At 39.7% G+C, this 12,868-nt stretch overlaps 1 protein-coding gene across 1 annotated transcript in view; it reads right to left on the bottom strand.

Moving 5' to 3' along the window:
* Positions 1-12,868, bottom strand: part of LOC122323754 (zinc finger MYM-type protein 4-like) — an 18,126-nt gene extending 5,258 nt beyond the window's left edge. The window contains exons 1-15 of the mRNA XM_043217852.1: positions 12,665-12,868; positions 10,275-10,814; positions 9,924-9,975; positions 9,658-9,820; positions 9,129-9,201; positions 8,766-9,003; positions 8,543-8,672; positions 2,993-3,208; positions 2,762-2,912; positions 2,530-2,645; positions 1,397-1,621; positions 948-1,098; positions 671-846; positions 388-553; positions 143-295 (exon numbers count right to left, since the gene is read on the bottom strand). Of these exons, the coding sequence (XP_043073787.1) occupies positions 143-295; positions 388-553; positions 671-846; positions 948-1,098; positions 1,397-1,621; positions 2,530-2,645; positions 2,762-2,912; positions 2,993-3,208; positions 8,543-8,672; positions 8,766-9,003; positions 9,129-9,201; positions 9,658-9,820; positions 9,924-9,975; positions 10,275-10,740 (2,476 nt within the window). The 5' untranslated portion in view covers positions 10,741-10,814; positions 12,665-12,868. The remainder of the gene's footprint in view (positions 1-142; positions 296-387; positions 554-670; positions 847-947; positions 1,099-1,396; positions 1,622-2,529; positions 2,646-2,761; positions 2,913-2,992; positions 3,209-8,542; positions 8,673-8,765; positions 9,004-9,128; positions 9,202-9,657; positions 9,821-9,923; positions 9,976-10,274; positions 10,815-12,664) is intronic.

The raw sequence follows: 12,868 nt of genomic DNA, 5'->3' as shown, positions 1-12,868 counted from the left end.
ATCCATCAAAAATGGACTTAGCGCCAATCTTTAGCGGTTCAGTGCAGAGAGCTGTTTCATAAACATGCTGCAGCACACTTGGTATAAATACAAGCAGGAAGTCAGGATCGTGATGATTGAGAGGTAATTAGAAGTTAGTCACCTTGCAGGACGCTGTTCCCCAGAACACCTGGCTGTCCATTGGACGCACTGGAGAGTGATATAACACTGGCAATGACCGGTGTGGCCTCTTTGGTTACCAGTGGTGTGTGATTAACTGTACTTTGAGGGCTTGGAGACAATGATGGGCTTGTCCCTGAAGAAAACAATCACAGAAAGAATAACAAAACATAAGATATACAGAGACAAAAGTGACAAATATCCACGTAACTCTACAGGAAGACATACCTTGTGTGGAAAAAGTCTTGTTTGCAGATCTGACAGCCCCAGTGGTTCCCTGCAGACTGCAAAAAAACATCAAGCATTGCAAGCTGCAGAAATGCTTGATCTCACCGAGCCATTTCACAGTCTCCGTCATCTTCTTGGCCTGCCTGCACATGGAGCACTTTATTTCCTGACAGAAATATGGTTGGCGTTAGCTGAAAGCCAAATCCACTGCATAAAGTCTTAAAAGCAATGCCGCAGCAAAATCAGCCTCGTAAATTGCTTCTCAAAAGACGTAAAATATTACCTTGCGCATCAGTAAGGTGTGTTGTGATAAGCATATGTTCCCACAGAACTCCTGCTCTATGCTATCAATAACTTCAGTCACTAGGGCCTGAGAGGACCCGCTACAGTAAAAACAGTTGCGACAGTGTTTCTTCCCCCAGCGCTTCACCAGGTCATGTTTATACAGTAACTTGCATCCTGTGTAGAGATGAACAAAATGAATTGATCGAGACATGCACGTCTGAAGTAAAAAGAACACTATTAACTGGTGCTTGCTTTATTTTGCTCTTAGTACTTACCCTCACTGCAGAAACTGCGGTCAATCTTGTTTATCCTTTTGACCTCCTTGACAACCTTATCAATCTTACAGTATTCACAGCGAGCCATCACATTGTTGATTTGTTTGAACTCCTCAACACAACTATTATCACAGAAAGCGTACATTTTCCTCTGAAAGGTCAAGAAAACATGCAACCATTTAAGGTCCATTAACAGCTCGTCACTGACAAATACAAACTACTGTTTAGATTATTCAACTGTAAAAATGTTCATTATAAACTCTACAATAAAAATATAAATGTGTCATATATATATATATATATATATATATATATATATATATATATATATATATATATATAAACATTATGGATTTATTTAAACTTTAAAATTTGGTAACCAGCCTCATAAAATGTAGACTGGGATCTAAAAAATAATGGCGGATTTGATTATTGGTCATGAAGAGTACCTTGAACTCCAGCAGCTCTGGTCTGTGGAAGAACGAGTTCAGACACTGAGAGCACGGGATCTTGGTGACCGTCTGTGTTGGACCACTTGAAGTACTGTTCTTCGCTGACGAGCTGGACTCTGAGGGCACAGGTTTGGGGGCAGCATGTTTTGGGGTAGGTGTGTTGTTACTTGTAGAGGTTACAGCATTTATTGGCACAAAAGGTTTTATCTTACTGAAGGACTCCTGGAGAGAAAAAAACAAAAACAAAAATTCAAATAGCCCCATTTCTCTGAATCACATTTCTTAAATGGGATACACATTTTCCACAAGTTAGTAGGGTTCTTTAGGGTCTTTATGAAATGTCTGCAACATAGTTTGGTTAAAATTCCTTGTGTTGGAGAAGCAGCCTTCTACCTTGACAAACAGCTCTGTTCACAGCAACTGTTTCAGTGCACGTCTCTTTAAATGATAATGAGCAGCTTCTCACCTGCCTCTCGCTATTCCCAACTAGGCTAATTTATCACTATTGCCATGCGTTGAAGCAACCCCAATAACATGATATTTATCCGCTGAAATCTCACAGTACTTAGATGCCATACATTGATTTAATTGAACACACAAAGCCTTTTTGTAATTTTTTTTTTACAGTCATCCCAAGTTGCTATACTTTTAAATATATAACCTAAACTGCGAGACTTAGTTCTTAAGGAGGTTCAGCTTAATCACGAACAGTGGGATATGGGTGAATTCTCTCGAGTGATAACCTTTAAGCAAAACTTGACTATTGTTTAAAAATCAGTTTGAATTAAAATGAATTGCACAGACAAACAAATTTAGGTGTATTTGGTGGCGTTCTAACATTAAAAGCAAAACGAAACCACTGCATCCGCAGTGGCTCATTTGACACGAAACACCTGTAATGCTTGCGAGATGTAACTACGGCTGTTTGAGCCCTGAGAAAATAGCACAAAGCACAAAACTGGCTGAGGGCGGAACATGCCACTACGAGACCGAGTCCGTCAGCAATCATGGGCAGGTTATAACAGTACAGAGAGGTTGTGTATACACTATACATGTATAAGCAAACGTCACGTAAAAGTGAATTTTGCATCCGATGTCCAATGCGAATAAGAGAGATTAGTAAACTCTACCTGATATGATACTACACATGAAAAGGAGCAGAAGTTTTGGATGGTTCCGTCAGACATGGCTAGATGGTACTGAGGTGCTAGTTTAAGCTTGCAGCTGTTGCATTCCACTGGAGCACCTTGTTTGCATTGAGAAAAAAAAAAAAAACAAAAAAAGAAAAAGACATTTGAGTAGGTTTCAAAAAGAGAAAGTCATTAAGAATGCAGAATCTTGTTTAACAGCTGGTTATGTTACCTGAAGAACTGACAGTCTGAACTTTATTCGCTGTGACACAGGATGCTGAACAGAAAAGTTCCTTGACACCACTTGTGCTTGAACTGTCCACCATTTCTGCAACTGGGCGCATGGTATTACAAATTTTGCAGGCGACAGGTTTCAAACTTTTCTACAAAGAAAGATTAATTCATTTAATAATTAATTTGAACAATTTCGTGGGTCATTATCGAGTTACTCAATTGCCATTACCTTTTTGAAGGCCACGAGGCAGTTTTGTTTGCAGAACTTCATAACATGGCCCTCTATCTGCAGAGACGGACACTGACTGTCTGTGCCATAGCAATGTCCCCGACAGTTCACACAGCTGTTCATGTTCAGCTTATTAGAGGAGCGGAACTGGTTGAAGCAGCTGTTGCTGCACAGCTTTTGGATGGAGCCCAATGAGTTCACTTCGTGAGTGTAAGTCTATGAGAAACACAATTGCAACATTTAAAATATTTTGAAGATTTTATTTTCTATATAGACCTTATAGGCAGGCAGAAGGGTCACAGACAAATTAAGCAACTAAAATAAATAGATAATATTCAGAACAATAGTGTTTTCTACAGAACTATAAAATAAAAAATATAAATAAGAACATGAAACCAGTTATGAAGCACAGTTTTTCTCTCAAAATCTACACTTCATACACAAGTGGTTTAATGTTTGTGTTCGCAGAAAGACAGAAGGTCAAACATTTTTGGCACGGTACAGATTTGTGCCATTTGCAATTTGTTGCATTCCATGCACTACTTTGCACAGAATCACCTACCACTAGAGGCAACTTTCCTGATATAAGTGCTCAGTAGAGCTCAAGGAACAGGCATATGGTCACTTTTGGCCCGTTTCTGTGGGATTTTCATGAATGTGTCAAAGCAAATTGTAAGAACTTAAGCAGCACTGACAAAATTACTTGAGCACCAAATCAGTTAATCTAATGATACGTATATAAACACAGCCCCATTCACAGCAAGAATAATAACAACTATACAGAAAAATAATAGTAGTGTCCATACCAGTGGACTAGATCATTGATTATTCTGCCGCTTTAAAGTCTCAAGTTTGTTGTAGCAAGATGGATTCTGATTGGCTGTCAATGTTTGCATCTGCTAGAAAAAAAAAATTGTTCTGAAAACGATTTCTCTGTGCCTTTAACATTATAGTTGTGGTGTGAACTCTGCTATACTTGAGAACGATTTTTAGAGCTATATCTTTATAGTCACCGAGTTTGATGTGAACGAGCCTTAGGACATGAGGTAAATAAAACACAGTAAACCTTGTTCAGCCGTTTTGATTACTAAATTCCACAGACCAGAGACTTAGTTATAACATGTTGCAAAAATATTTTTTTTCCCTTTCATTCAGATTCACATAAGGTTGATTTAACTCACCGTTTTGATGCATTTCACATCAGTTTAGCAAAGACTGTGGGGGGAACCAAAACAGATTACGCAAGAATTCTTAAACCGCAAACAAAAACATTCATTCTTTTATTTACAACTGCGTACAATATAATACAGACAGAAAGATGGATCAAATCAAAGAGAGACAGAAGGTCAAAGCCACGTTTTTGGCAAAGTCACAGAGATTTGTGCCATTCCTGGAAACAATTCCTCGTCAGCTGAAGGCACAAGTGCACGTCGCACGCCTGGCATTTCCAAGGAGTTTGTTTCTTCCTCCCATACGCTGCTTTGCAGTGCACACAGATTCGCCGACCACTAGAGGCAATTTTCCTGGTGTCGGTGCTCAGCGGAGCTCCCGGAACGGGCACATGGTCACTGCTGGCCCGTTTCTGGGGGATTTTCGTCGACACGCCACAGAGCTCTGCAATCAGCTGCTCCATAAACTCCTTGTGGGTCATGTTGCCGTATAACTCCTTGTGCACTGTGTAAGAGTTGGTGGCAGCAATGTCCAAAAAGTGCAAGAAGATCTTTCTGTACCATTTCAAGGTTTTGTGCTGAGCGGTGTAGTATTGCAACAGCTGATCAGACAGGTCAACACCCCCCATGTATTGGTTGTATGCCATGACAGGCGCGGGACAGGGGTACGACTTTAAGGTCCACGTATTTTGAGTTTTCACTCTCCTCTGCACGGTGTCTCCTGTGTAGGCAGGATGGATAGTGGAGCACACAGACACCTCTCGTGTGTCCATCCACTTCACGAACACAAGCGGCCCACTTCGAACCCATCTGATGGATCCCCGGGGGGAATTTTTTGTGAGCGCATTGGGTGCATTTTGCGGCCTGTATTTCCTGTAGTCTCTGTAAGTTCCACAACCGCCATACTTCATCTCTAACATGTCTGTTAGGAGCTTTGGGCTCGTGTAGAAATTGTCCATGTACACATGATACCCAGATCCCAAAACTTTTTTGTCCAAGAGAGACAACACAGTGTCGTACGGCAGTCCGTTGCCTGTGAAAGTGTTGCTCTTTCCCGCGTACACCGAAAAATCAACAGTGTATCCATTAAAAGAGTCTGCTAGGACAAACAGCTTGAAGCCCCACTTGGTTGGCTTCGTTTTTATGTACTGCGTCACGCCTGTGTTGGATTTGCACGCCACCATTCTATCATCCACAGCCAAATTTCTTCTGGGATGATAAATGGTTTTGCATGCATGACGGATCGTGTCCATGAGGGGTTTGACCCTAAAGAGCCGGTCGTATTCATCTGTGCCCTTCCTCTTGTCATTCTCCTTGTCCTCATCTGGGTGGCTCATGTGCAGATTCCACGAAATGGTGCGATATCTGTCCCTCGACATGACTGTGGCGGGAAAAGGCACAGAGAAAAGACTGCCTTGCCGCCAGTAGTCTTTGATGGAGATCAACTTCACCATGCCCATGTAAAATATGAGTCCAAAGTAGCGGTACATTTCATTGACGTTGACATCGGTCCACTTGTATTTGCGACCCCTTGCAAGCGACCAGGCAGCCTGGGCATTTGTGTTGTAGCATAGCGTTGAGACGGCCTTTTCAGTGAAAAAGAGCTTGAAGAGAGTGAGGGGAGTGTACGAGTCCGTTGCCCACAGCTGCGGGCCGGGTTCTCGTGCAGGCACGAATCTCAAAGTCTGCGGAACCAAGTCAACTTCAGTCTCTGTCTTCCACGCCGAAGCAGGCTGCTTGCTCGTCCTGGCCTTCTTCGCAACAGGCATCTGTTCAATGTCATTCTCCTCATTTCTGTCATCATGAAAAAAAAAAAGGGCAAGAACTGTGAGCAGGATCAAAGATTAATTTAAGTTAAAAATGACTAAATCGATAAATCGCAAAAACATGTGCACGTTTATAGCACAAAACAATTATCTATACCTGATTAAATATTTGCAAACAAGCTAAAATGAAAAGTAGTGTAAATATCACATTTATAACAATATACACTACCTTTCAAAAAGATTCTTTTGCTCACCAAGGCTGAATTTATTCAAGCAAACTATAGTGTAAACTTTCACTTTTATTTTTTTTTAAATAATTTATTTCTGTGATGGCAGAGCTGAATTTTAAAGCAGATATTACTCTAGTTACCAATGTGATACTTCGGGAATCTTTCTAATGATCGTTTGGCACTCATTTAATGATACAAGCCGCTTATTTTCATTTTGAAAAATAATGAAATTATGATTGACGAATAGAAAATTCACAAGAATAACACTTATTTGAAAGATATATATTTTGTAACATTTCTTCAGCTGCCACTTTAGATCAATTTAATGTATCCCTGATGAAAAAAAGGCCCCTCGGTCTCACTGATCCTAAACCTAATACTGTAACGACCTATCCTATATCCAGAACAGATAAAATATGTACAAGATTATTTCAATAACTAAAAAAAAGAAAAAGAATGAATGACTTACTCATCAGAAAGGGCGTCCTCTGCTGGATCCAGGCGCTCTTCAAAATGCGACCATGCTTCATCTTCATCCTGCTCCTCTTCTGAGGAAAAGGAGAACTCTTCCTCGCTGTCCAGGGCCGTCTCAAGACTTTCCTCACACGTGCATTGTGCCATCTTCCAAAAGCGATGAAAAGTGAATGAATCGGATGAAGCTTGAAGCTATTTTTTTCTTTTTCTCATCACATTGACAGGGGAGCTTTAACCATGCTTGTACGCAACCGTTTTAACAGCGCGCTCTGCACGCGGGGATGAAGCACAAAAAAAACGATACGTAACCGGACGCTAATCGTGAATCATTCGCGTGTGCAAATAAATAGGGAACACCGCGAACTGCAAGAGTTTTGTTTTCGTTTTTCTCTACATATTGATATTTAATTCGCAGCATAATCTATCGTGCGGGCGCCCTACTCACCGTCGCTTGACTGACAACGGCAGCTCTCTCCACACACACACACACACACACTTAAACCACGTAGTAGAAATGCCGAAAAACGTTTATTATTTGTTAATAGAGCCGCTCGCATCTTTCATCAGAAGGGAGGATGAGAAGCAAGCGGTAATCCCGTTGACTAGCGCTCACCTTGCCGGCTCCGCCAATCAGCTCTAGCGAACGCCACCAGTGTCATTAATATTCATGAGCCAGACCTCAGCGACAGAAAATGAGCTACAACAACCTACCTGAGGAAAGCTGCGAGCAAATGTCGGGGTTTTTTTGCAAGTAGATTTGTTAAACAGCCTTTATTAGTGGTAACTAATTAATGATCGACCAATGTGGAGCACAACCACCAAGTTCATTTTAATATAAATGCACATTGCATTCATGTATACATGCCAATTCTAGTTTATTATTACTCTATAACTTTTCTATGTACGTTTTTAGTTGATTGTGGACCGTCTTTGTGTGTGTATTGTATGTTGATATGGTGATGTTTTGTGTGGGCCGAGATTGTCCTGAATAAAGTTTTACATTATGCTTTCGAAAGAGCAGTAATTGAGATATTTTTTTTAAGATCATTCCCAAGCAACTACAAAGCAGAGCTATTTAGCTAAAATATATTCCTCATGATGCACAAGTTATTTATATACAACTATATGTAAATACATACATGTAGTTATATGAATTAGATGGAAGTACACATTGACTATTTTAATGCATTTCACAAAATTATTTTGAGTGGCCACAAATGAAAGCAGACCCATATCCATTTTGAATGATTTCGTTATACCCGTATAATTATAAATACCAAGAGTACTTTAAATTAATATACATATATATATATATATAAAAAAATAGACTACTCTCACACATTGTTCTTCTTGTGGTTTTGATTGCTTCTATTGCTCTTATTTGTAAGACGCTTTGGATAAAAGCATCTGCCAAATGACTAATTGTAAAAATTTTGTTATCACGCTGAGCCCTCAATGGGGGTTAAATAACTAAATAACTAAACAGTGCTTGCTTCATTTCAAATATAACTGAAATTAAAGACTTGTGATTCAACGAGTGAGTCGGATATTAACTGACAACCAATCCAACATATTAAATGAGCGAAACAGTTACTGACTGCATTAAACTCAAACTGTTTTTTCTGCAATTTATTAAGCAAACTCAAAAAAACCTATCCGAGTTATATTTTACCAAACAAGCCAGGTCTATTTAAATTAGTCTGACTTATTGTGGACCATATCAACGGACAATAAATCAGATTAACTAAAATAAACCTCTTATTTTATTTAACAGGCCCCTGTTCTTCCAAATTAAAATGGTCTTGTTGTGAACAAGCCTTCAGGGGCGAACGCGATTTATTTTATGGCCACATTTTCAGTAGCGGCAATCCAGCGCAGGACACACCTGCACAGATAGAGATGGCCACTTACCGTTCCCGTCTTATGACACACAGTGCATTTGAAGCTTAAAGCACTGAGGCATTTTTGACTGCAGAACTCCTTCAGTGTCCCTGACAAGTCCACTGGGGCATTGATCACATCCTTCAGGTCAACAATGTCCCTGCAGAGAAAGCAGCATTTATATAAATTTATAAAACCGGTATGTTAAACACCATTGTAAGAAAACAATTGAAAGCAAGACTTGTACGCATACTTTTGGCAGTGGTGACACTGTTTCTTCTGAGGTAACTTGACCACCACATTAGAGGTGCTACAGAGACACTGAGGTGAGCAGTAGAGTTTAGGACAGCCTTTGCGCTGGAAGGCCGTCTGTCCCTTTAAGAGGACTTTGTTACACCCTGTGCAGACCACACCAATTGGATTGGCGGGGGCCAGAGAACGAAGGGATAGTGTAGGGACCGGTGCCACCTTTGAAGGAGCAGCTTCTGGAACTGCAGTCACATGAAGAAAAATTTGGATGAAAGAAACTTTTTAAATTGAACCATTTACCATCATGTCTATTCAGTCCTATAGTAAATGGTAAACGAAAATCATAATATATTATCAGGGCTCGTACCAATGGATGTGGCATTTCCTCCCACAGAGAAAACTGCACTGATCTTGATCGAATCAGATGTCTGGTTGAACTCCTGAAAACATGAACGCAATTAAAAAAAAGTTTCCATGAAACATTTTACACCTTACTTAACAGTGCCCTTGATTTACCCCAAGTAATGTCAAGTTAGTTCATGATTTCAGTGCTCGTTTCATCATATAGCTTTTTGCAGTCATTCCATTCATCCAATTAGCAAGTTTGCATTATAAATACCATTTTGGGTTCATTTTCCCGTTCGGTAGAACTGAAGAGGAAAACACTTAGCAAGACTGCATTAAATTGGTCAAAAGTCACAGTAAAGGCATAACAAAACATTCGGTGTCAAATAAATCCTGTTCTTTTGAACATCGTAGTTCAAGAATCCTGTAAAAAATCTTTTGTGGTTTCCACGAAAATATAAAGTTTTTTCAATACTGACAAGGAACGTCACATAAACGTCAACAAATAAATAAAAATAAATAAAAAGGAAGAAATGAGTGGTGAAACTCACAGCTGTGTCAGGCTCATCTTTGATGTTTCTCTCTGGGCGCAGCGACACAGACGCTTTCTCATATTCCTCATCCATCGGCTCATCCTTCACCTTCACTGGTAGGGCATCAGAGAGCTGGGCCGCTTGAGTTCTCATCTCAGTTTTTAACATCGACCGTGTTTGCTGGATTTAGATGGAGAGGGTTTTAGTTTTAGGAATTTACCACCTCCGTGGATTAACTCAATGCTCTTCAACGGTGAACATAAAACAGTCATAGTGCTTACCACACAGCAGACGGTTCCGCTTTCTCTCTTTTTATTGGTTTGGGCAAAGATTTTCCTGTTAAATGTAAAAATAAGTCACACAGTCAGCTGTGTTCCTCAGTTCTAAATGAACAATTGTATATAAAAAAAAATATTAATGACAAAGCAACATCACGCAGCATCTACAAACGTACATTTCATTTTCAGTATACATTATTAAAACCTTCTAGAAACATTTAGGAACGTCAACTACTTTTTGTATTTCAAGAAATTATTCTATGGCTGTGAAATAATGTTCAAAAATGAACACTACTAAAATGTGTTCGCAAGTCTCAAAGGGAAACATCTAGTAACAGGCAAAAGGTTCATGCCAACCTGCATCATCTGATCCATCTACCTCCATCTTCCCATCAAGATCCTGAGCTGAGTCCACATCTATTGCCATTTCATTAGTGAAGTCTTCTACTTTAGCGATCACAAGCTCTTCTGAACACTGCGCCGCATCTACTGCGATGTTCCTCACTTCATTCTTCTCTGCCTCTCCAGCGTTCTTCTGCTTTGAGTTTTCTTCTTCGCTCTGGCCAGTTACGCTGCTCTTTTCTGGTCCGTTTTCTTGGTCCATATCCGGCTGTTGTCTCACATCTGGATCTTCCTCCATCTCCTTTGGAAACTTCTCTACCCCCTGTTTCGTCTGTTGGCTTTCCGTAAAGCTGTTTTGAAGGCTCGGTTCATTTTCACCAGCATCGGTGGCATCCAGCAGACATGACTCCACTGCATCTGGTTTCACTTCTGAACCAGCTGCATCTCCTGGAAGTTGTTCAGTTGAATCGTCACTAGACATAGGGACACCTGCGACAGACGTAGAGCCCAGCGGTGAAACTGTCTCTGTAGACTGTGTGGGGCCAGACTGCTCTCCTGAAGGGGAGAAATGAAGACATTTGTACAGTATTATGCCTATTATACAGACAAACCCTGTAAGGGCTGCTGCTGCAATATTAATTTTTTCCCTCTTTAAGACCACATATACGCAACTAATAAGCCCTATTTTTTTAATGCTACTGAATGCTAGATTTTAAAATCAAGCCAGTCTACCTGGCCATAAACTGACACATCCTGCAAAACCTCCCATCATTTACTGGACTGGATAAATCTACGTTTAAATAAAACGTCTGTGATTTGTAATAGGTCCACATCACGCATTGTCCTTCTCATTGTCCATGCGGAAAAAAAACTAACAGAAACATACTTTTTTTGGTCATTCACAACTTTTGAGATTCAGTCAAGATGGTATGAATATTAAATGAGCTCAAGTTGAAGAATAAATCATTTCTTTGAGAATTTTACAGTATTTGGGTAGCAATGTTTTAGACCATCTGCATCTCATTAATAAAATGCACTGATGTTTTTCTAGGTTTTGCTTGTTTGCCTGCTTGAAACATGACAGACAGGTGATAATGTTCTTGAAGCATGGGTACCAGTGCTATTAGCATGGTGACTAATGGACACGATGAGCAGACACTATTGTGCAAAATTCGTGAAAATTATATAATTGGGATTAATTAGCATTGATGTCTCCAGCCAAGAAAGACTCTCTCATCATGTGTGCATCACATCACTGATGCCATCCAAAACCAGAAGACCTTCGGGAGACTTTTTGATGAACTTGGATACAAAAAGGTTTCAAGTAAAGTCATGATAAAGGTTTTCAAATCTGAACATATTTCTATAATAATGTTTTTTTCCCCCTCCATAAAAAAAACCGATGTATTTTGTAATTATTAGTTTGTACAACATATAAACCATTGTAATAAGGTGGTTACAGAAGAATAATTTATATTAATAACAGCATTTCCCTGAAGACTGATTAAAATGTCTAAAAGAAAAATAATAAATCTATTTATTACTGCATTAGAGACCTCCCAGAAAACTTAAAACGTGAAAATTCTGTTTTTCTATATTTGGGTCTTTCAAAAGTTAAGTGGAATGCATTTACTTTATTTTTCATACTTCTGCAAGTTCAAATATGAAATTAATTTCTTTGAGTTAGACTACACCATAAAACATTAAACTACGTAACGTTATGCACCAAACACCATTGTTTATTTGAGGAAAATAATATACAACAATACACAATAGTTCATGTAGGAATTCTTAAGAATGTCGTTTTTAAGGGAATGAAGAAGACAAACAAAAACATGTTGCATGTTATTTGTATTTGCGCCAGCAGAAAGTTTAAACATTTGCATTATCATCCTCAGTATTCGGAATGAAAATGTTCCCATTGCTGCAATATTTTACACAATTGCTATATATTTTTTTCTTTCGTTTTTTCCAAATACCGCTCTTCTATTTCAAACTCTACAATGGACTTTAGTCTAACGTTACTGTCTGCAGCAAACGCTTTTGTCCTTCAGCAACTGCTGCACAAGACATGAAGTCACAGGACTGTAAACAAGCATCTCTGACTCATATCGTCAAAAGCTAATCATTCGTGCCACAGCAAACAATACTCCCGTATTTCAATATTGCTTTAATTCTGTTCTGAACACGTCGTTCTACTGTCGTTAGATCGATATACTATAGAAATTAAACAACGACAACGCACTCAACGTAAAACGCTTTTAAAGGTGAACGTAAAGTTATCTGCAGCCAGACCGAGCGTATAAAGGTGAACCACGCCGCAGGGCATGCATATTTTGCGGCGAATCTCTGCAGAGATGATAAACAACACGCGGGCCAGCCTTTTCAACAGTTCAGACACTCACCTCAACAAGGCTGGCGTGTTCTTTCAACAGTCCCTCTCGAAACGCGGTCGACAAACAACCCCTTCGAGATGCACGATTGATTACTTCTGCAATAAAACATCGAAATACCGCAAAAGTTGCTGAAACAGACCTAACTAGCTGGACGGGTTGCCTCGCACTCCCGCGAAAGCTCTTCCCCGTCGGCGTGCTGCAATGCATTATGGG

The sequence above is a fragment of the Puntigrus tetrazona genome, chromosome 19 (genome assembly GCF_018831695.1).
Source record: "Puntigrus tetrazona isolate hp1 chromosome 19, ASM1883169v1, whole genome shotgun sequence".
NCBI classification, from domain to species: Eukaryota; Metazoa; Chordata; class Actinopteri; order Cypriniformes; family Cyprinidae; genus Puntigrus; species Puntigrus tetrazona.
Note: the sequence above shows the minus strand (reverse complement) of the source record. Positions and strands in the feature narration are given on the sequence as shown.